The 24,337-nt window shown below is 38.3% G+C and overlaps 1 protein-coding gene across 5 annotated transcripts in view; it reads left to right on the top strand.

The window, feature by feature from the left end:
- The window catches only part of Vha100-1 (V-type ATPase subunit a family protein Vha100-1), a 122,024-nt gene that overhangs the window by 32,678 nt on the left and 65,009 nt on the right, over nucleotides 1-24,337 (top strand). For 2 of the 5 annotated variants that reach the window (XM_019058109.2, XM_019058112.2), the window contains exons 4-5: nucleotides 1,895-2,019; nucleotides 18,844-18,970. The exons of 1 other annotated variant lie outside the window; for it this stretch is intronic. In XM_019058109.2, the coding sequence (XP_018913654.1) occupies nucleotides 1,895-2,019; nucleotides 18,844-18,970 (252 nt within the window). Of the gene's footprint in view, nucleotides 1-1,894; nucleotides 2,020-8,080; nucleotides 8,182-18,843; nucleotides 18,971-24,337 lie in introns of all 5 variants that reach the window. 2 more of the 5 variants (XM_019058111.2, XM_019058110.2) reach the window with 2 other exon arrangements.

Here is a 24,337-nt window from a genome sequence, read left to right as displayed (position 1 = left end):
CCCTATTTTCGCTACCTTAACCCGACTAGCCTGCCGATCTCGCTCTCCGAGACTGAGTCCAAGTCTCTACAGACTCAACTCGCGAGACCGTTAAAAACCCTGCACTTTTGGAGGCAGCCATTTTAGGCGTCATACCTTGAATGGGGAGGGGGGGGAGCGTCTTTGTCATTTTTGAACTTGACAACATCAAAAGTAGAATTCTACCTGTCAAGATGAAGGAATTGATGTAGCACACTAAATTTTTTACATCAGCAGCACACTGGTGTCTTTAATGGATATGTTATACCAATGACTGAATTCAGCCAATGTTGACAATGGCTAAAATGACGGGCCATTGTCAACACTGGCCAAATTGCGTAAGAAGAGACCGGCCAAAGATCGAAAAACTGACATTGGCCAGTCAATGAGAACAAAGGCTGCGGCATGTCAGCTAATGTCCTATTGGAACCTGAACTGCAATACTTTTGAAAATTCCCACCTTATTTGTTGGTGCATGGAGTGCTGTCATGGCATCTTTGGTTACGAAGGACGTTGGCAGCGCGGCACGCGCATCTCCGGGTAGTGCATTTTTGACGGCGTTGACACCTTTTGCAGCTTTGACTCCCATTTTATCTACATCAGAAATAGGAATGATGCCAGTTTTTCCAATCGAAACGGTAGCAAACTTCTTGTCAGAAGTTTTCTTTATTCTTTCAGCTTGTACCTCGAGATTTTTCTTAGCGGCGTTGCGAGCTGTTTGGATTGAATTTTTCAGCGTTCTGAGTGCTTGAATTTCCGTGGGTTCATAGAAGATGAAACCACTGAAGTTCAAAAAGTCGAGGGATCGGCGTGTAAAATGGTTGTCTTTTCAGGCAACTCCAGCAGTCCTGCCAGTCCTCTCTCACAAAGCTCTGCTGCGGCCGCAGGGTTGCCACGAATGCTTTGATACTAACACATTGGCTGGCCAGCCTCGGTCGTTGTCAACACTGGCCGGCCAGCCTTGGTCTTTGTCAACATTCGCCGGCCAATGTCCATTTAAACTCCTATTTTTATTCTTAAATGGAAATTGACCAATATGGCCAGCCATAGTCGACTCCGGCTGAAATGACCAGCCATTGTCAACATTGGCTGGCCATCGTCAACATTGGCTGGCCATCGTCAACATTGGCTGGCTTTGGTCATTGGCTGTAACAGATTAATCATGAAAAGTGAATCACTGCCTTTAATCGATAAACCACAAATTGTGAATTAGGATACCAAACCGGAGCTCATATTTTCCATATCTGGATAAGACAATAGCTCCTGTTATAGCTTTATTTGATTTTGGAATAAAAAAGTGATGTTGTCCATATCGTTGAAACTATGATGCAAAACATGCCTCTGGTTCGAAGTCTTCACTTTCCCTCTGGTTTCCTAAATCCTCTTATGCTTTAAATATAGAAAATGAAGGAACTCACGTCTTTGACACGTTGTTAATTCAATGCTTCATCAATTTTTCCGCTTGAAAATGGTCACATTTTAGCTGTAGTAGAATTAAGTGCAGTTTGTTGCACGTTTTAGTGAATTGAACATGAATATTTTGGAAGAATTGTGAATTAGTGATACTGACTTAAGTGATATCTAGTAGTATATTTTAGAATCCATCCTCATCATATATGATTCGTTTTTACTTCCAGCTTTTCTAAAATCCATCAGAATTGTCATGCTTATTGTCTGTCTTAAACCGTATCTCCCAAATTTTGTGAGTCACAATATGGTTACAGTTTATATTCTTTTTCATTCTTATACTTAAATACCTCCCTGCCTTTTTCTTTTTCTTTCTTGTGTGTTGTTTGCTTTCTACAGTGTAGTAATTATTTCTTTATTTTCTTCCATATTCGGTTTGGGGGGTGGGGGGTTAATCATTTTAAATCAGGATGATTTAAGTATGACGCAAACAATAAATTATGCGCAGATGGCTGGACCATCAAGAGAAGACGAGCAAGTAACACTTCTTGGAGAGGAGGGACTTCGAGCTGGTGGACAAGCGCTCAAGTTAGGGTACGGTATTTACATCTTTCAACATTCTGTTTGTTCTTGTTATTCAAATCATTTTCCTATGTGACACATGGATCAAACTAGCTAGCTAATGAGAGGATGTTACAAATTGTATCATTGTAGTAATAGTACACAGTATAAAAGCAGAGAACACTTCTTAAAACTTTCGTTTACTTTTGTGACAAAATGAAAACTTACTGAAACACAATATTAAAATCATTTGAACCAATGCCACCATCACTGATGCTTGTGAGTAAATTTCTAAGGGAACTCATGGAAGGTTTGACGAACAGTAAAAGAGATTTTTTTCATTTTCTCTTCTCTTTCCCTCTCTCTCCCTCTGTATATCCCACCTTTTCTCCCATTGCCTTTCTCCTAAGGTATGTTGTATTGCTGGAGCACTCAATGGAATTCATTAGGACAGCTCAATACATTTATGTGCCTCCAGATGTGAATAATCACTAGCTCCAAAAATCTAACCATGCAGTCTGGTGATTTAGCTCTTGCAGATGTCCAGCATATTATTCAAACTAATATTATTTATTTTAATACCCATTGCATTCTCTAATTATGGTACACTCGGATCCTATAAACTTGTAAGTGAAACCCTCCTTTGAAATTCAAAGTGTTTTCCAAAATTGCCTGTTTTTCTCAAAAACGGGTGTCAACGTTTGAAATGTTGTCAAGAACTAATTTAAAGAGGGTAAAATTCCTCATGAGTAGCTATCAGCATTGATTATCTAAGAGCTGTGGTCAAGGGTCTCCAGGAGACTCAGGGCCATACCCCTTGTATTAAGGTATTTTCCCAGGTGGGCATGCGTGTAGATGAGAGTCGATTCCAATTGTAGAGCTCTTGATTTCATCTTCGAGGCAGAGTCACAGCAGGGGTAGCTACTACTTGGATGGGAGACCGCTTGGCAAGATGGCAAGTTTTGAATCAGATTACAAGTGTTTATATATAATATTATAATGGTAGTCTGTGTGAAATGATTTTGTTGTCACGGAAATTGACTTTTGTTACTTTGATTTAAATTTATTAACAAAGTATTTTTATTAATTCAGAAAATAATAGAAAATCCAACGGAGGAGAATATGTAAGCCCACCATCCTAATCTTGTTGGATGTTCACCGTTGTATCTTTATGATTTTCGGCCCCAGTCCCAAAATGGAGATTATTCACAGACAGGTATTGTGAGAGTTCATCCAAACACCCCAACTTAACCAGGAACCTCCCTTTCTCCAAACCAGTCGAATGTCCTTAAAGTGAAGGGTCTGTACAGATACCTGGATATCTTACAGTCAGATAAAATCAGTCATCCTTACCAAGATTTGAACCAAAGACCCCTTTGGTGGCATCTGAATGCTGCGACCTTTAGACTACCTAGAACGACAGGGGCAGCTTTAAGGCTGTCCAGTGTCCATAAATTACATGACGCGATTTTTCTGATTTTTTTTTCGCCCACGCATTCCTTGGAACGCAATCGTAACGCCGGTCCAGACACCTTAAACGGTCATTCATGGTTCCCGTTGTTATACAAAAGAATTCTGTAGTTATTGGCTTCGTTTTCATCAACTTATTAACATGATTGGCTGTATGATCTGATAAGTACACGTCTTGTCTCTCTTGAAGCTTGCTTCCAAGCAGTTTTCATTTCTTGTCTATAAAGTGAGGCAGAAGAAAGCATAATTTCTGTTTCGCATTTATAAAAAAGAAAAAAAAGAAAAGAAATCAATCAATTTAAAGCAAGGAGGGAAACTGAAATGTGGTCAGTCCACTTTTCGGGGATTCATTCAATTTCTAACACTTTCGCTACCCACTAATGTCCAATGAAAGGTATGTGGAGTGACTCATTTGTCTGCCAAGTCACTTTCTAATTATCTCTAGTGTTGTTTAAGATTGAGCTCTTTGCCCATTGTTACTAACTGTCTTCAATTGCATGATTAATCCTCCAACTAACAATTTGGTGCTGGTTTTATGCATTTTATGAGTTTTATTTAAGCTAGTCAAATGTTAAATTATCTCCATTTTGCCGCACTAATAATCCTCAAGTAGCATGACTGGTCAAAGTTATTGAAAAAGTGTCCAATTTTGTTTACCCTGAAGATGGTATGAAGACGCCGAAAAGCCTATAACTTTTCTAGTAAATAAAAGTTTTTCAACAAATTTTTACATTTCTTGTATTCTGCCATTCCTTATCGAATAACGGCCAATACCTGGAACAGCCCTAAATTTTTTTCTAACTTTAAAATGGAAGGTTTATCGTGGATTTGGATTAGCATTACATAATGTTTCGTTAACATAACCTTGCATTTTCCTTCAAAATCACAAAATGGTAAGAACAACATAAATCACGGAGGTGCAGGGCCAAAATATTGTTTTGAAATTTTGAAAAAATTTTAGATTGAAGTCTCACCAGCAAGTGACTTTTCCCGTCCATGTTTGAATTTTGGGAAAAGTTGTGAAACGTTTCGGTTCAGAGTACACCCGCTTTTCAGAAGTCCAGGAAAAAAAAATGGCTTTCCCATGTTCTTAAAACAATACTTTTTTTGTTTCTAATTTTTTACATTTTTTTTTCTATTTATTCAGGAGTTGAAGATTTCAGGACAGGAGTGTGGTCTGTTCTTGACTTGTAATTTTTTTATATTATTGTGGGTTCACTCCTGGAATCTTCAAATTTTGCAGCAAGTTTTACATTAAAATGTAATATGTAAAAAGTCTTCCAAGAATGTCTGGAATTGTGCATAATGTCAGGAAATTTTGCTACCTAGAAGTAGGAGAAATTCTTGAACATAAACAAAGGAGGGGTATCGATAAGGGCCGATTTTGGCCCCACTTCAAAAAATCATCTGAACCCTTATTTTAAGTACCCTAGGGTAGGTGCATTCTGGCGCAAAATATTTCTGCGATTGTGCATCGTTTTCCTGCCAAAACAGCCGACTCAATTTTTCGGCTGAAAAATGGTTTTAATTTTATGACAAGCCCAAAAAAGCTTTGTTTCATGAGTACGGGAGGTGCATATTTGTAATTTTTTGCGTACATTTCAATGGAACAGGCGAAAATTGTCTAAACCCACTTCTAAGGGGTCACTCTAGACATTTTCAACGATTTTTGGGGTTTTTTAGCAATTTTTCACCTATAACTAAAAAACGGATGATTATATAACAAAAACGATTGCAGATTCAAAAAGAGCGTAAAAAATTCGTGAGAAATCATTGGTTAGACATTTTCTCAGCTTAAACTGTCAACACGAAAAACAGCTCTAAACTTGAGAAAACCGAAAAAACTGCATTTTCCACGATTATTAGTCTTCATTTACACCCAGCACAATTTTGCCACATCACCAAAATTTAACAGATTAAAGTTACATACCAGTACATGAAACACGCCAAAAATTACGGTGTGGAAAAATTGTGCTCATAGTTAAAAATGGACTTTTGTTGATTGGAACCATCCTTGAATAAAAGATGAAAATTCTCTAACTCTCCGGGAAGATTCGCCAATCATTTAAGGGATACCTGTATCCGGGTAATTTTTTGCGTACTTTCGATTGGAACGAGTGAAAATGGTGAAAAATCATGGTAAGTGGGCCATTCAGAGAATTTTTCAAGATTTTAGGGGGGTTTTGGGGTTTTTCTGTGGGGGGGGGGGGTTAGGGGTTTTTTGGGGGGCTTGGGAAGCATTTTTTGTTTTTAATACACCAAAAAAAAATAACAAATTCAGAAAGAACGCGAAAAATTCGATAGGATTCGATACTTGACACTCTCTCTCAGCTTGGACTGTCCACAAGAAAAACGGTCTCAAACTCGAGAAACTGGAAAAAACGGCCTTTTCTCCAGCTCCCCAGTCATAATTTACATCAATAGCTTATCAAAAGGTTTTTTCGTTTTTTTTTTTCGTAAAACCCCCTCCAACGGAGATATATTTTTTAAATTTTTTTTATTATAATTATTCATTCATTCATTTCTTTCATTATTAAACAAGTCACTTTATTCTGAACAATCATATACAAACTGTATACTTAGTACTAAAACACATCGCATTACAGTTAAAAAATTAAATAAGGGCCTTATATCTGCCTTCTGCATACACACCCGAACCACCCTCTGGTATTTCTTCAATAAAACCTAGTGGAGTTATTGACCGTTAAAAAAAATACCGTTTTACCGTACGTCCTGACCAACTTTATTTGCGACGTGCGGTAATACGGTATTTTTTTTACGGTCAATAACTCCATTAAGAGGGGTTTTACGAAAAAAAAAAACGAAAATACCTTTCGTTAAGCTATTGATGAGCACTTTACGAAACCACAATTTTTTTCGGTTCCGACAATTAGGACAGCCACTGTGACGTCATATCTGAACACGTGCGGTATTTTTTTCAAAAATTGAACTCCCCGAAACTCCAGAACCACGCATCGTAGAGGATTTTGGTACGGGACTTTTCTGCTTGTTTTGAGCCATGGAACAACCCCTGGAAGTTTGTCGTCACTTAGTTTGTTACACCTTGTATACTGCTTAACGATCTAACCTGTTAAGCTATTGATGTAAATTATGACTGGGGAGCTGGAGAAAAGGCCGTTTTTTCCAGTTTCTCGAGTTTGAGACCGTTTTTCGTGTGGACAGTCCAAGCTGAGAGAGAGTGTCAAGTATCGAATCCTATCGAATTTTTCGCGTTCTTTCTGAATTTGTTATTTTTTTTGGTGTATTAAAAACAAAAAATGCTTCCCAAGCCCCCCAAAAAACCCCTAACCCCCCCCCCCCACAGAAAAACCCCAAAACCCCCCTAAAATCTTGAAAAATTCTCTGAATGGCCCACTTACCATGATTTTTCACCATTTTCACTCGTTCCAATCGAAAGTACGCAAAAAATTACCCGGATACAGGTATCCCTTAAATGATTGGCGAATCTTCCCGGAGAGTTAGAGAATTTTCATCTTTTATTCAAGGATGGTTCCATTCAACAAAAGTCCATTTTTAACTATGAGCACAATTTTTCCACACCGTAATTTTTGGCGTGTTTCATGTACTGGTATGTAACTTTAATCTGTTAAATTTTGGTGATGTGGCAAAATTGTGCTGGGTGTAAATGAAGACTAATAATCGTGGAAAATGCAGTTTTTTCGGTTTTCTCAAGTTTAGAGCTGTTTTTCGTGTTGACAGTTTAAGCTGAGAAAATGTCTAACCAATGATTTCTCACGGATTTTTTACGCTCTTTTTGAATCTGCAATCGTTTTTGTTGTATAATCATCCGTTTTCTAGTTATAGGTGAAAAATTGCTAAAAAACCCCAAAAATCGTTGAAAATGTCTAGAGTGACCCCTTAGAAGTGGGTTTAGACAATTTTCGCCTGTTCCATTGAAATGTACGCAAAAAATTACAAATATGCACCTCCCGTACTCATGAAACAAAGCTTTTTTGGGCTTGTCATAAAATTAAAACCATTTTTCAGCCGAAAAATTGAGTCGGCTGTTTTGGCAGGAAAACGATGCACAATCGCAGAAATATTTTGCGCCAGAATGCACCTACCCTAGGGTACTTAAAATAAGGGTTCAGATGATTTTTTGAAGTGGGGCCAAAATCGGCCCTTATCGATACCCCTCCTTTTTTTTGAGCAGCTCCCGTCAAATACGTAAGCATCCACGTAGCGTATCGTATCGTATCGTTTAAAAACATATTGTTGACAGCGGTTGTTCTTCTGCAGAGAGGAGTTGCTCCAAATGAATAGAAAAAATATTAAGATTGCATGGATGAAAGGAAGGAGATCGATGTCAGCATTACAGCTGCAGTGTTTCCTGTTTTTTGTTGGAAGATTGTTTTATCTTTTTGTAAATTGGCCGTGTTTCTCATTACACTGTATCTGTATACTAATCTCATATGATCCTGGAACTAAAATATTTTAACTTTTAAGATATTCCCCATAGTAACTTTTTTTGTACTCAAAATTCTGCTGGGCCTCTTTATCACTAATATCTCTGCCAAGAGTTTTGAATTTTTAAGGTTATCATAATTTAAATTTTCACAAAATCTGCATTTATATTTAATTACTATAACATTTTTACTGGCAGCAAGAAGGCGGTTTAACATCAACGGAGTCGATGACACGAGCTTTGATCAGCGATGATTCTGTAGGGCGTCCGAGCAATCAGACTGGACCTGTTCAGTTAGGGTAAGATATAATCTTTGCAGGTGTCGGGATGTTGGTATGTTGGTAATGTGAAATCGGCTTTATAGACTGTGCAATCATAATCTTCACTGCTCTCTCATATGTTTTAGCAGTATTTGTATCAGTAATTCGACCACTGATAGATCAATCGATTTTTAAGGCTTTATTTGGATCTATTTTTCTGGCTAAGGGTTGCTCTAGAGACATTAACAATAGATCTTTAGATTGATTCAGCATCCAGCAAAGCACTATTGCTTGACTATCACCCAAAACACTATTAGGTGCCTCGTTTTCATACTAAAGCGTTGGCTTTGCCATCACTTATTGGCATCTTGTTCCTGGCAAAGATTGTTTCCTAAGTTTTCATGTATTTTTGTAATTTTCTTTTCAAAGTGATGCATTTCCTTCAACTTTCAGTAAGGTGTGAAGGAAATTAGGAAAGTGATTTCCACAAGAACAGACTGAAAAATTTTTTGGTAGGGAGCTCAGTACCCATGAAATAACCTCCTTCATGGAGATATACTATTATTAAGCAGCTATACATATACAATCACGACTTTCCGGTCATTGTTATTTCTGCAATGAAACACCATCTTTTTTAAAGGAAGTTCCAGCTTTTCAGCATGACCAATTTCAAAGCGTTGGTGAAATGATTCGGGAAGTATTTCGTTCACTTCTTTCCTTCAGGGTAAGATACCTCTGGGTCAGTTATATGACTCTAGAAGTCATGTTACCCATTACAAGTTATACGAGAGTATGTTTGCTTTCCCCCCCTTTTTAAGTTCAATTTTCAATTATTCCATTGGAGATGGATGCCATTTGGACTCAAATATCCCAGATCTTCGTGGTTTGTAAATTTTAACCTAGAACTGTTTTCGTGTGTTCCACTTTACACACGGGGTGTTCTAAAAGTCCCCCCCCTTCCAACTTTTGAACGGTTTGAAGTAAAAAAAAAGAATCTTGGTTAATTTTTCTATCTCAAAGTAGACTGCTTTCGGGGGGGGGGGGGCGGTCAAAATCGTTGCCGCTTCCTCGGGGGGGAGGGGGGCCGCAACTTTATTGCTTTTTTTTATCATCGGTAACCCCTACTTTGTGATACCTCATTGAAAAGAACACAAAAAAATAAGAATTACTGCGTAAATCGCAAATAATCGATTTCTTAATTTTTTACCGAGTTATGACAGGTAACAGGTCAACCTTTGACGTATTTTCAAAAAGTTATAGCCCCGCACGGCTCGTCTGAACCAACTTTAAATAAAAAGTCGATGACACCAAGAAGTCTCTTCGGGAACTTAAAGTAGGATGCAAGTACTGTCATTTAAGCCAAAAACAAAAATAATCTGTCCTGCTCTTCAAAAATAAAAGTGATTTTTGTGTTGACATACGTGGTTTTTTCAAAAAATTAAGTTTCTCCAATTTTTGGGGAGGGTAATAGCGACAGAAAAGTTGATATTACAACATCATATTGTTCTACAAGATTTTGGCTTTCTAACGAGCCATAAATTTTTATTTTTGAACCACTGGTTTGCGAGATAATCGATTTTTACCGGGACAACTTCATTTCGCTGCTTCATTTTCGCTAGGGTGTCCCTCTTTTAAGACCACCTCCGAATTTTGACGACGGTTCCCTCTAAATAAGATTTTGCTAAAGAAAAAAATTCTAAAAAGTTTTTTTAAGGGTTGCACAAGGCCAAAAACCACCCCCCGGCCTTGTGCCAAATTCTGCATTTTACTCATTTTGACGAATTCTTTTCACTACATTAGAATTGAGCTAGAGCCTCAAATATTTCACGGTGAGAGCATATGTTAGGGTACTGTAAAGAATAATTATTGTTGACGTCATCATGCGTTCCAGTTTTTTTCTATAAACCCTCAACCTTGGCTATAAGCACAAGAATTTCAAGATTTTGTATGTTTGTCGTATGACGATTATTATAGCTGACAAAGTTAAATTATACATGAAACGTACCATTAATTGCATCTCGATACTCATTTTGACCAAAATTCATACTTCACTTTATTTACCCTTCCCCCCTCCTATTTTCAACCGTAATATCAGCGGTTCTCACGTAGTGATCGGTGTGTAGGATTTTTTTTCTTTTTTCATTGAAGATTATATATTAGAAGAATGAAGGAAATTATGTTTTCTATTTTAGGTAAGTATCATTGAAAATAGGTTTCAAGTAAGTGAGTTGTCGTAAAAGTAGAGGGGGAGAATAGGAAATACACTTGGAACCACAAAAGAAGGACAGAGGCAGAGCCGAGGGGGGGGGGGGTGACTTAAAGCGCGCTGCGCAGCAAGAATACGGGCCAACTCACACGCTGGAGAATTGCTTGCGACGGGCTGGACAGAGAGCCCCCGCTCGGCGGGAGAATCATGACGGTCGGGGAGAGCGGTACATTCCAAGTCCGACGATCCGATGCTCGAGCGCAGCTCGCTCCCCGCGGCCCATCCCCCTCATTGCAGCAGTGCAGCGCGCTGCTCCTGTCTCTGATGCGTTCTCTTGTTCCCTCTTTCCATTGGGGTTGGGATTGCTTCCTCAGGAGCAGGTGCCCTCCTATTCTGCAACATTTCGTCTACTAAGATCTGCTTTGTGACAAAGAAGACAGTCTCAATCTTATTTTCCACTCTAAAAGGCGGTTTTTTTTTTGGGAAACTTACATGATTAAACAATTTCAAATGCACCAGAAGTAGGACCAGGAGTACCCCGATTAAGTGACAAAATCGGGGGATTCGAGCAAATAGCCATCCTCCATTGCTCAAAAATATTTAAAAGAATTGGAGAGAAATAAAATGATAAGTAAGAGAACAAGGAACAAGACCTCACTTTATCAAGACGTCCCATCAGATTTCATCCGAATAATAGGGAAAAAGAGGGTCACAGAAGATCTAAATCGTCAATGTTTTCCGGGGAGTTGCCCTATGGAGGAGGGGAGCGGGGTACGTTATACCTCCTCCCCAGCGAACGCTACAGCTTGCCCTGTCACTAAACCCACCGCACGCCACTAGTATTTAGAAAAGCCCGAAAACCAAGTTAAGAATGAAAGTATAAAGCAGGGCTAAAACACTGTAAAATTTTTAAGGTGTTACGTTCTGCTTCCTAGACCATTTCAAACCGACTGAAGGAATAAAGCTTAAACTAAAGCCAGAAAATCGCATCTATGAAACTTCAAGACAAGGAACTGTAGTAGATGATAAAGTATGCTGAGCTTGCTGATGTCAAACGTAGAGTCTCAAACTTTCCACTCAAGTTTGACAATCTCCATCATTTTCTTCATTATTTTAGAAACATTTATCTTACTGCAGCATCAAATTTTGACAATTTCGATCCTGTTAAAATTGAAACACCCACCTAGTTATTTAACTCAACTTTTATAGTATATCTATACAATTATTTTTTTAAATTTAATTTTGTTGCATCTTTAAGTATGTAGTTTTAATTTTTTCAAAACTTTTGCCCTGTATTTTCAATTGCATTGATTTTTCGCGTTGTCTCTTAGAAATTGTCCACACTGTCAAGATGAGAGAACATGATTGTAATTCCCGCACTGATGTTGACAACCTTGGCTTAGCCTATCACCAGTTTTTCTTACAAGAGAGCCCTGATTATCGAGCAGTTTAATCTCTGGAGGGGCCATCCTAGTTGAACTTCCATTACTTTTTCTCTGGTCTTGCATTGTTGAAAAGTGGGGGCTCATGTATTTGAAATTTTCAATTTTTTCTGGTTTATTTCAGCGATTGGAGAAAGGCATGTGAAACCTGAAATGTCTCACTTAGTTTCGTTTGCCTCTACAGCCTGTACCCCATCTTTATGTGTTTTTTTTTGTCACATACATACCTTTAGAGCTGGGGATAAAATAAAAAGTAATTTAAAAGCAAAGTAAGCCCTGAAAAACTTACGAATTTTCGGCCGGTAAGCCAGGCTATCATCAAACCGATGTAAAAGTGAAAACTAAAAATTAAGCTAAAAGTCACAGTATTAAAACCACGGTATAGATATATCCATCAACTTTACCTGTGCTTTGCACGTACAGTATCATTTAAATTATCTAATTGCGTTTAAATTTTTATCTGCAGGTCAAGGTTGTTTCCATAATTTGTTTTTACTATTTACAGATCTCGACTCTCAGATAATGCATTTATAGAAATAAAGTATGTACGTATAATGTAATATTTCAGTACAAAAATATGCCCTGTCCAAACAAAAAATGTTCATTTTACTAACGATATCTCTTCATTTGTTTACAAATACTAAGTACAGAAACCTTTAGTGTCACATATAAATTATGACAATCAAATTCATTTTGATTGAGATATGATCATGTTTCTCTTTGGTTTGTCGTGTTTTTGTTCGTTGGAATTTGAAGGAATATTTAAGAGATCAACACATAGGTTGTACTACATTTTGTTTATAATATTATAGAACATTACACAACAAAATAGACAATAAATGTGCATAAAGTTGCAAAATTAGTCATCTATTTCTATTAATAATACGCCTAGTCTGCTGTGATAGCTAAGAGAGCCGTTAGTGCAAAAATAAAATTTTTAGAAAATAGGCTCAAAAACGTCTGAGCGGATGATTTCATTGAAAGAAGCCTCCATTCTTTGTATAATTGCCACCAATCATACGAATGATAATTTGAAATCGTTCGAATGATAAAAAATCGACCCATTTTATTTCAAGTACGTAAAAATGGTACAAGCCCGTTGCAAACTTTTGCTAGAGCAAAAGTAAGCTGTGTTTCTATCAGTAAATGTCTAAAAAATGACGATGAGCGCATTGGCAAAGTTTGAAATGCATTCCTAACTTCACAATCTGCGTAAAAAATTTGCGTTTTTTTGAGCTTCCCGCTTCAGAAACGATTCCACAGCACAGGTGAACATTTCTTTAGAGGAGTTGTTCCATTCAACCCTTTCGCAATAGCAATACCCGACATAGCTGACGCTTAGGCGCGCAAATCGCAATCGGGAGTTACAAGGAGATTATAACAAATTTTTAACAACCTAGCATGTTTACATTTATGATTTCTACATGTTGATAAAGATCCGCTTCGGTTGACTTTGTGTTCCCAATTCGGATTTGCGCGCGGTAGCGTCGGCTATGTTGAGAATCGCTTGCGAAAGGATTGAAACGACGCCTCTAAGGAAATGTTTACCTAAGCCGTGGTATTGTTTCAAAGCGGGAAGCTAAAAAAACCCAAATTTCTTAAGCAGATTGTGAAGTTAGGAGTGCATTTCAAACTTTGCCAATGGGCTCATTGTCATTTTTGAGACATTTACCAATAGAAACAACTCCTACTTTTGCTCTTGCAAAAGTTTGCAACAGGCTCATTATTCATAATGTATTCATTATGATATCATTCATTATTATTTCACAAGTCTCGTTTTCATAAAAAAAAGATGAATTTTGCTGTTTTAGCTATTTCTGCGATTTCATCTATAAGATTTCGGACGAATTTCGATGGAAATTGATTTCAAAAATTTTACAAAAAAAATTTAAATTAAAAAAAAACTGATGCATGCCTTGAGAACGACCGATGACCGAATTGCTCCCATTGAGCGGACATGGTTTTCCAAATTACTGCTTACATTTTCCAAAATAACTCATATTCCTTTTGAGAAGAAAGTTTCCGGTTACCCCCTGAAAGTGTACATAAGACGACAGGGCAAAAATTAGAATAGCATATGTCACTTGCAGGATGGGACAAGATCAGTAAAAAAATTCCCGAGAAAATATGATGAACAGTATGAGTCCCATTTTGTGAAAACTGTCATCAAATTAACAAATTCTTCCAAAAACCAGACCCTCCACATCATTCATAGAAAGCATTAAACGCAAGGCTCTAAACGCAACAAACACATCAAAACACAAAATACATCAAACATACAAACAAATCAACAACAGCAAACGCATAAAAAAAAACCAACGTAACAAACGCATCAACAAATCAAATATGAACAACAGAGCAAACACACCGAACACATTAGAAACACGAGACAAATCGAGCACAGCCAACTTAATGAACACTTCAAACACACTGAACACATGAAACATACGAAACACAAAGCTGGGTACGCACTAGAGCGTTTTTGACGAACGAACAGAACGAGCCGAACGGTGCGAGCAGTTTGAGCACATATTCGACATGTTCAGATCCGATCTTTTTTCGCGGGAACGCCGCGAGCGCGAAGATGATCGTCCTTTTGGATGACTATTTCGCTGATTTTTTGCTTTGAGATTTTTGTCAAGTACTGCAAACTTGTGTATGCGTTCCCTGTTGCTAGGAATCTCAGTGTGACTGCTAGTCGGTTGGATACCTGGATTGGTTCACGGAAGTTGGTCACCTGCTTCGTAATTTTCGGCCCAATTATAGTGAGCAGTTTCTCAAAATCAACTGAACTCATGCGCACTAAATTTTGAAAGTGGAAGAAGTCAATATCCCTCACGAGCGAATTATTTTCACGCACTCTACATAACTTTCTCATCCAAAAGCGCGGGAGAGATTTTTTCTTCTTTTTTAACAACTTGAATATAATTAAAAAAGCACCGGCTGCCACTTGATGCCTCTCCATCTTAAACAAGCGGTCAACTGATGCACTTTGGGCGGTAAAAATCAGCGGTTCGTGGCTGGAAAATGCGGGAACGATCCGAATAACATCAAAAGCTTTTGATGCTATTCGGCTCGTTCCGCTTGTGCGGGAGAAACGCTCGAGCCGTTCGTAGACCCGTCCCCACTTGCCGCACAACTCGAGCAGTCTTTCGTGGCTGCTCATTCGGTTCGTTCGTCAAAAACGCTCTAGTGCGTACCCAGCTCAACAAATACATCCAACACAACCAACTTGACAAACGCATCAACCAATCGAACGCAACTAACGTAACAAACACATTAAACTAAACCACTCAAACAACAAATAAGTGTTATACATAGGCTATCCCAAAACAACTGGCACTAAGGCAGTCATTCGGGAACTACAATAGATATCGACATGCGGTTTGCGGGAGGTGATAGCTCATACTCCTAGCTCTTAAACGAGCCTAAGTTGAGCTAGTTTGATTAAAAACTCAACGAGTTACATCAATTTTCCCGAGACGTGTAAGAAATACCCCTACGGGATTTTTCGGTAATTTTTCATTCCGTTAACTTTGCCCCCGCAAGCTGTGCAATTGGTTCAGACGTTATGAATCAAGTTTCCAATTGTCTGGATGAAAGTTTGAACTTGCCAGCAACTGTTTCAATCACAGTCGAGAAGTTTTTTTCTGTTTGCAAAGTCAGTTTGGTGAAAACATCCGGCCTAAAAACGACCCGTAATTTTGTGTTTCGTCATGAGTTCACCCGCGGACCGCGGAGTTGAAGCAGGAGCAACGATACGCAATTCGATATTGCGTTCGTCGTGAATCATCTACTTCTGAAACTGTGAATGAAATGACAGTGGCTCAGACGTGTTTCAGAAGTAGATGATTCACGACGAATGCAATATCGAATTGCGTATCGTTGCTCCTGCTTCAACTTCGCGGTCCGCGGGTGAACTCATGACGAAACACAAAATCACGCGTCGTTTTTAGGCCGGACGATTTCACCAAAGTGACTTTGCAAACAGAAAGAAAACTTCTCGACTGTGATTGAAACACTTGCTGGCAAGTTCAAACTTTCATCCAGATAAGTGGAAACTGGATTCATAACGTCTGAACCAATTGCACAGCTTGCGGGGGCAAAGTTAACGGAATGAAAAGTTACCGAAAAATCCCGTGGGGGTATTTCTTACCCGTCTCGGGAAAATTGATGTAACTCGTTGAGTTTTTAATCAAACTAGCTCAACTTAGGCTCGTTTAAGAGCTAAGAGTATGAGCTATCACCTCCCGCAAACCGCATGTCGATATCTATTGTAGTTCCCGAATGACAGCCTTAGTGCCAGTTGTTTTGGGGCAGCCTATGTAAAAACAACTGTATTTGTGGATGAATCAAATTTCTACGATACGGGGAGAGAACTGTGCACTTAGAAAAAATTATGAAAAAGTGCTTAAGAAGTGCATGAAAATTCTTACAAAAGTGCTTAAGAAGTGCATGAAAATACTTACAAAAGTGCTTGACTTTTTAATCTTGAGGCTGCACAAGCCATGATATATTTATAATGATTCCCCTTCTTGTTATCCCTAACTGGTGCTGCACTCTCTCGGTAGTGCTTAAAACTTCTTATCAAAGTCAGCAATTGGCGGTTAACAGTTGCTGAAATCAGCCATTGAAGGTTGGTAACTTAACACGACTGTTATCAGTCAAAGATATTTTTTCTCAAGTTATGTTATGCATAATTCCAAAGAGGAAGGTTGCAGGCGATGATTTCTCCACTTCCAATTTATTTCCCTCCAAGTCCATATGTTCGGTAATTTTTGAAAAGTTCATGTCCATAATTGTGGACAACATGATCAAATGACGTCAACACTTTCCCGCGTGAACCTAACTTCACATTTTCGATTTGTATTTAAAATTCCCCAAAAATGCCCCTTAATTAAAAAATGAGGGCTCAGGAATAAATTTCTTAGAACTAGGAGTCCTTATTTTTCTCTGTAGCATTCAAATCGGAAGTCAATCATACCTTTATACCTAATAAAATCACCCCCCCCCCCTCCAGGCCCCCAAGGGTTTTTTTTGGGGGAGGGAGGAGAGTTGCACCCAAGTAATTCTATACTTTTTGCATTTTGAACTTATAATAGTATGCCTTGAAGAAAAAGAACCCCGCACAGAGCATGGGCTCAGCGGCTCTCGGTGAAAATCGATGAAACTTTAATAGATTGTTATAAAGTTCATAATTAAGGGAAAGCCAAAAAATTAGCTCACTTTTACGAGTAGAAGCTGAGATATTCGCGATTGAACCCGGACTATTTTCTGTGCGGCGGAGGTAAATGGGCGCTCCGCGTCGCCGTCGCCTTACCTTGCTCGAGCACTTCGGCCAGGAAACCCCCTCTCCCCACCAGGTAGCTACGATGTCGCATTGTTTACACTCACAAGGGGTTCTTACGGACCTGCTGCCTCCGATTGGGCTGAATTTTTTTTTACAGACTCTATGGACCAATTTTAGAGGTTAAGTTGGGCCGTTTTCCCGAATGCGCAATAGGAAGGGCGTAAAAAATTCCCAAAAGTTGCGTTTTCGGCGTGTGATTTGGTCGTGCGGCGCTTGGCAACACTGAAGCAGCCTCTTGTACCGCTTTATCGGCCTGAAGATTTCAGTGGAGTCCGGAGCCCTACTGCACACGTACTGGTTCCATGATAGTGATGTCCCGGGTTCGATCCTCGACTTTTTATTTTCCGCATGATCACGTAACATTTTATTTTTAATTCTTCATACGCATTTATAAATCAAGCAGTTCCGATCACTATCCCCCCCCCCCCCTTCATTTTACGTACATTTTCCCCCGATATTTATTCACATTGGCCACATATAATTGTATGAAACTTCATTGATATAAATTAATGAATTAAAAAGCAAAGGGCTAAAATAATGTGTTTCTTGGTGACCCTTGCGTGCACATGGGTTTGGGGTTGCTCTTCGATTTATTTACACATTACCTATTTTTCCGGGAAAACATTGGGAGATAATGTAGTAACAAATAAGGCTTTCTTTTGCTGCAGTAGGGCTCCGGACTCCGCTGAAATCTTCAGGCCGATAAAGCGGTACAAGAGGCTGCTTCAGTGTTGCCAAGCGCCGCACGACCAAATCACACGCCGAAAACGCAACTTTTGGGAATTTTTTACGCCCTTCCAATTGCGCATTCGGGAAAACGGCTCAACTTAAACTCTAGAATTGGTCCATAGAGTCTGTAAAAAAAAATTCAGCCCAATCGGAGGCAGCAGGTCCGTAAGAACCCCTTGTGAGTGTAAACAATGCGACATCGTAGCTACCTGGTGGGGAGAGGGGGTTTCCTGGCCGAAGTGCTCGAGCAAGGTAAGGCGACGGCGACGCGGAGCGCCCATTTACCTCCGCCGCACAGAAAATAGTCCGGGTTCAATCGCGAATATCTCAGCTTCTACTCGTAAAAGTGAGCTAATTTTTCGGCTTTCCCTTAATTATGAACTTTATAACAATCTATTAAAGTTTCATCGATTTTCACCGAGAGCCGCTGAGCCCATGCTCTGTGCGGGGTTCTTTTGAAACGGCTTTTCTTGACCCCATTTGATCATATTGTTCACAATTATGGACATCAGGATCATGGCTTCTATTGGTTGGATTAAAACATTTCTTGGACTGAAAATTTTCAAAAATACACACATCAAGAATATCAATTGAAAAATAAAATCCACCCCTTGCAGTTCGAGTGCGAGTCTCAACGGGTTAATCATCAAGGCTGGACTGTAGAACGCTGGAAGCCAAGTCATCAGCACCTTAGATAAGAGAGATCAACGTGTACGTATGTATGTTTGTATAAGTATTTTATGATGTAAAGGATTGCATTTAAACAAGGTTCTTCTAGGATTTTTACTCATAATCATCTGTGAGGTGGATCACTTACTCATTGTAAAGCCACTGAAATCGATTAAGCTTTACAGAGTGTGGATGGTACTTCATTCTCTCGTTTGTTGAAGAATACTGTGTTTTGATATTCCTTCAGATAAGAAGTCAAAGTGATATCAGCTCTTAATTATGTGTCATTTGAATTCTAAATACAGGTTTGTGGCAGGCGTTATTTTACGTGAGCGTATTCCTGCTTTTGAAAGGATGTTATGGCGAGCCTGTCGTGGCAATGTATTTCTAAGGCAAGCAGAAATAGAGTCGCATTTGGAAGACCCTGTAAATGTATGTAATTCTTTATATGTCATTCTATAGTCCTATTCCTAGGAAATTTTAATGATCCTTTTCATTTCCATCATTTCTACTCGCTTTTTTTCCTCCCACTTTCTCCCTTGGTTACCAATGTAAGTTCTACACAATCTTCCAAATGAAGAAGTACAGACATATCATATGTTTATTACCCAATGCATTATGGAATGTATGATACTTGCATATATTTCACAGTATGTTTAATTGAAAAAGGACCCCACCCTGTCTAAAATTTCTCCTATTTTGAAACTTTGGGGGTGATCATGGGTCAATGTTAGCCACTTTTTGTTTGTTGTATCAAGAGAGGCTGTGGGCTTTAAATTTTTTTCCACAAATAGGAACCTCTCCTATTTGAGACATATTACCCAATGCATTATGGAATGTATGATACTTGCATATATTTCACAGTATGTTTAATTGAAAAAGGACCCCACCCTGTCTAAAATTTCTCCTATTTTGAAACTTTGGGGGTGATCATGGGTCAATGTTAGCCACTTTTTGTTTGTTGTATCAAGAGAGGCTGTGGGCTTTAAATTTTTTTCCACAAATAGGAACCTCTCCTATTTGAGACATCTGAATGGAAAGAGGAGGAAAAAATTTTGAGCGTAAGTCACAGGTAGCCATTTCATTTTCTCTAACGAATAGCGGTCATAAGTTTAAAACATGGTGAAAAAGGAAATCTCCCCTACTTACCCATAGATTTTCATGAAACTTGATACCTACCCCGGAGTTTCTTGGCAGGAGAACCAAATCAAATCCAACATCAATTTTTAAAATTAAATGAGCCCAAAATTTTTTGAATGGCAACATAAAAAATGAATGACACCGACTTTAAATGTGTGTCTGAGCTTTTCATTGATGGATTTGCTTAAAACTTGCCACTCCGGAATTTCCAGACCGAAGTAAACAGAATTTTCCAAAAGCCTCTCTTTTCAACAATGGCAGGCAAAAAAATTTGCCTCCGGCCAATTTATGCGCGGCGCTTCGCGCTGGCATGTGGGAGGGGGCTTGGCCCCCCCATCATGGTGCGAGGATCGCACAACACATTCTCGCTTTTGCCGGCTTAGACACTTTTACTGGAATATTTAGAAAAATACTGCCAATTTCTCAAAATCATAAAGTTGATTGGAATTTTGATCGCAGGATAATAGTTGTGCTATAAATGTTATTCAAACCACTGAACTTTATTGTAAATCTCTTCGCTATATGTGATGAATTTATATATTCGGACTCGACTTGTCGATATTATGAGGTATCTTCAATTAAATAATTGATTAATGATGCCTCCTATTAAAGACGGCGATCCTTCAAAATCTTAGCTTTTCTACGATTCATTAGGATCCATTAGATTCATTTACATCATACTTCAGAGACGATTATATATTATAATCTTTCCTTAAGCACGGTCAAAAGCCATCAAAAACCTACTTTAATGAGTAGAATGACTATTCGATGTTTAAATAGTCTTAAAACTAAACGGTTATCGCTTAGCATCGCCCAAATTTTAAATTTGGCGGGCGAATCTGCCTGCTGGAAATGGTTCACCACCCGCCCGCCGAGAACGCCACCTCCTTAGCGCGTTTCCCCGTAAGTCGAAACGACAACAATAGAGAGCGCCACCTCCTTGCTGCTCGTATCCCCGTGAATTTAAACAACAAAAACTTCAACAAACCTGAACGGGTTATAACGCGTTTTATCATCAATCATTAAATCAATCATGTTCGTGCAGTATTATTATATTATATTTGTGTTCGGTACCTCGTAAAAAGGAATCGCGAAAGATGGAATCTGCCGGGAATCTAAATTCATTAACAACAAACATATTCGTCTCTAATAAAGATCTAAGTGTCAGTTCTTGCGTTAGCTTCGATGATTCATAGTATGTAATGTAAGTACCTAATTAGTTGTCTAATTTTGCTTGGTGTATACCTACGGAGTAATTTTAAAGATAGTATATGATGCATTTTACAATGCATTTGAATTCCTAGATTTCACCTGACTCAAAGCGTTAGCTGCTAATATCGTTCCGACTCATTTATCGGAGAATTGAGCGTTTCCTATCGGCCCCTCTGCAATTATGAGATTAATCCAAAGATCCTGCAGGAACTTAAATTAATGACTCAGGTGGTGCTTTTGAGCCAACTTTCAAAGAATTAAAGGCATTTTTTCAAAATCTACAGTCCATGAGCTCTCCGTGTGACCGAAGTGCTCTCCTCGCCAAATGACGCATAACTCTTCAATTTTTAGTTTAGTCCAAAGACCTCTTAGGAACTTAAATCAATGAACTAGGTGGTGCTGTTATGCCAACTGTCAAAGAATTAAAGGCATTTTTTTTAAAAATTTACAGTCCTTGGAAATGAGCTGTTTGTGTGATGTTGCGGAGCAAAAAGCCATACTTTGGTGCCTTGTATCCCTTGAATTTTGAGTTTAATCCAAAGATCTTTTAGGAACTTAAATTAATGACCCAGGCGATATGCTTGATGCCCACTGTTAAAGAATTAAAGGCATTTTTCAAAATTTACAGTCCTTCGAAATGAGCTTTCCGTGTGATTTTGCTAAAAATGGACCTCGGACCCTAGTCCCCCCCCCCAATTTTAACGTACCCCAAAATCGTTTGTCGTGCATAAGGAGACCATAGATATGGTGTTCTCTGCAAATTTTGAATGAAATGGAACAGATAGATTCTGAGATATCGCTATAGACAGATTTAAGGGACGCCTGACGGACAGACACACTTTTTTTCAAGTATGGTTATTTTGACTTTAGGGGCCTTAATCTAGGAATTTTAAGTACATCTATCTAAGTACACTCTTTCATTTTGAGTGAGCGAGGGCCCTGATATAAGGATTTTTCTTGTGTTCATCTTCAAAGTTGTCATGTATTCAAGTTAAATGTGAGATTATTTCTTGCTAGAGCCGTGTTACGTCCTCTACGTTGCGCATGTTACATTTTTTTGACTTTGTATAACATGATAAGTGGAGTAACGGAATACGTTCTGATACTGCTGGAGTATCAATAATGAACATGTTCTATCGTTCACCAAAAAGAACTTCTATCCGGCTCCTGCGTTAAATAGCATAAGTTTAGCAGCTTTTCTGTTGCGAACGTTCCATTTTCACATGCCTTGACAAAATAAGGCAAAATATCGCTCATATTTGAACTTTTCTTCTCTTGGAAGGTGGTTCGATATTGTTGAAGAACTTAACTGTAATTTCATTTGGTTGTAAATCTTATAGATGCAATGTGTAGTGAAAAAAAATCATTCCGAATATAACCCTGAAAATCACTGGTCTGAACATTTCTGCAGAAAAACTGAAAAATCTTGCAAATCCAGGAACTTGAGATGAAAAGTGAACTTATCTTACAAAATTGAATATTTTTCCTATCCAGTGCACAAAATTTCATCCTGCACAAGTTAAGTTGATTTTTTAACCTCGAGGGTCCCGTTCAGAAATAATTGCCCTCAGAAAAAAAAAAAAAAAAAAAAAAAAATTCCAAAACCTTCATAAGTGTTTGCCTTTTCAAACGTTCCAATATCTGATATTATTTGAGGTCAAGATTTTCCCTAGCCTCTCTGCTTCAAAACTACAGCTAATTCATGGAGACTTAATTATAATTGCAATCCCCTTCAGTTTGCTGGACGAAACCAGCTTATCTGTAAAGTAAGTTGTGTCGCCCGGGCTGCGCACTTAAGGTGCAAGGATTTGTTACGAAATGAGTTCCCTTTACAGAATTGCTGAATTATACTTCATCATACTTGTCTTTCAGTTTCAAACTTCAAAATTTTGGATATCATTTAAGGTCAAGTTTTTCCACAATCTCCCATATTCCTTAATCCCATCTTTATGTATACTTTAGAATCCAGGACGTTATGACTCTTCTTATGAGCATTGCTCTGTTTTTACTCCGATATTTTGCCTTCCTTTTTAATGTCCACAATGCTAAATATCGATATGTCTAAATCAATTATAGTGGTGCTCAAATAACTGAGTGAGTAGTGGGCCTCCTTTATCTAGAGCCAGAGTCAGAAGGAATATTTTGGAGGAAGGAATCGGACCCACATTGTGTAGTTGTTACTAGAGCAGAAAAGTTCAAATATAAGCAATACTTCTCCTTACTTTGTCAAGGTATGTGAAAATGTAATGTCTGCAACAGAAAAGCTGCTAAACTTGATGCCATTTAACGCAGGAATGGTTAGAAGTTCTTTTTGGTGACAATAGAACATGTTCTTCACTGATATTCCAGCACTTTCAGAACATATTTTGCTACTCCAGTTATCATGTTATGCAGATCCGTGATGATTATATGCAAGATTATCTGCATGAAGCAGAGAGGCTAGGAAAAATCTTTACCTCAAATGATATTAGATATTGAAAGGTTTGAAATGGCAAACACTTATGAAGGTTTTGGAATTTTTTTTTTTTTTTTTTTTTTTTTTTTTTTTCTGAGGGCAATTATCTCTGAACGGGACCCTCGAGGTTAAAAAATCAACTTAACTTGTGCAGGATGAAATTTTGTGCACTGGATAGGAAAAATATTCAATTTTATAAGATAAGTTCACTTTTCATCTCAAGTTCCTGGATTTGCAAGATTTTTCAGTTTTTCTGCAGAAATGTTCAGACCAGTGATTTTCAGGGTTATATTCGGAATGATTTTTTTTCACTACACATTGCATCTATAAGATTTACAACCAAATGAAATTACAGTTCAGTTCTTCAACAATATCGAACCACCTTCCAAGAGCAGAAAAGTTCAAATATGAGCGATATTTTGCCTTATTTTGTCAAGGCATGTGAAAATGGAACGTTCGCAACAGAAAAGCTGCTAAACTTATGCTATTTAACGCAGGAGCCGGATAGAAGTTCTTTTTGGTGAACGATAGAACATGTTCACTATTGATACTCCAGCAGTATCAGAACGTATTCCGTTACTCCAATTATCATGTTATACAAAGTCAAAAAAATGTAACATGCGCAACGTAGAGGACGTAACACGGCTCTAGCAAGAAATAATCTCACATTTAACTTGAATACATGACAACTTTGAAGATGAACACAAGAAAAATCCCTATATCAAGGCCCTCCCTCACTCAAAATGAAAGAGTGTACTTAGATAGATGTACTTAAAATTCCTAGATTAACATATCGCTTTGATCCTCCCCACTAGTTACCTCCTCATAACTGATCTGCTTTTGTACTGAGAAACTGTGGGATAGTAGATATTGTGAAATTGCAAGCATTGGTAAAAAATCTGGACACAGAAATTATAGCTACAAATCAGGAGAGAAGGTAATTTGTAATGATGTAGTTAACTAATTTATGTACAAATACCAGAGTATTCAGA

The sequence above is a fragment of the Bemisia tabaci genome, chromosome 1, assembly GCF_918797505.1.
Source record: "Bemisia tabaci chromosome 1, PGI_BMITA_v3".
NCBI lineage: Eukaryota > Metazoa > Arthropoda > Insecta > Hemiptera > Aleyrodidae > Bemisia > Bemisia tabaci.
Note: the sequence above shows the minus strand (reverse complement) of the source record. Positions and strands in the feature narration are given on the sequence as shown.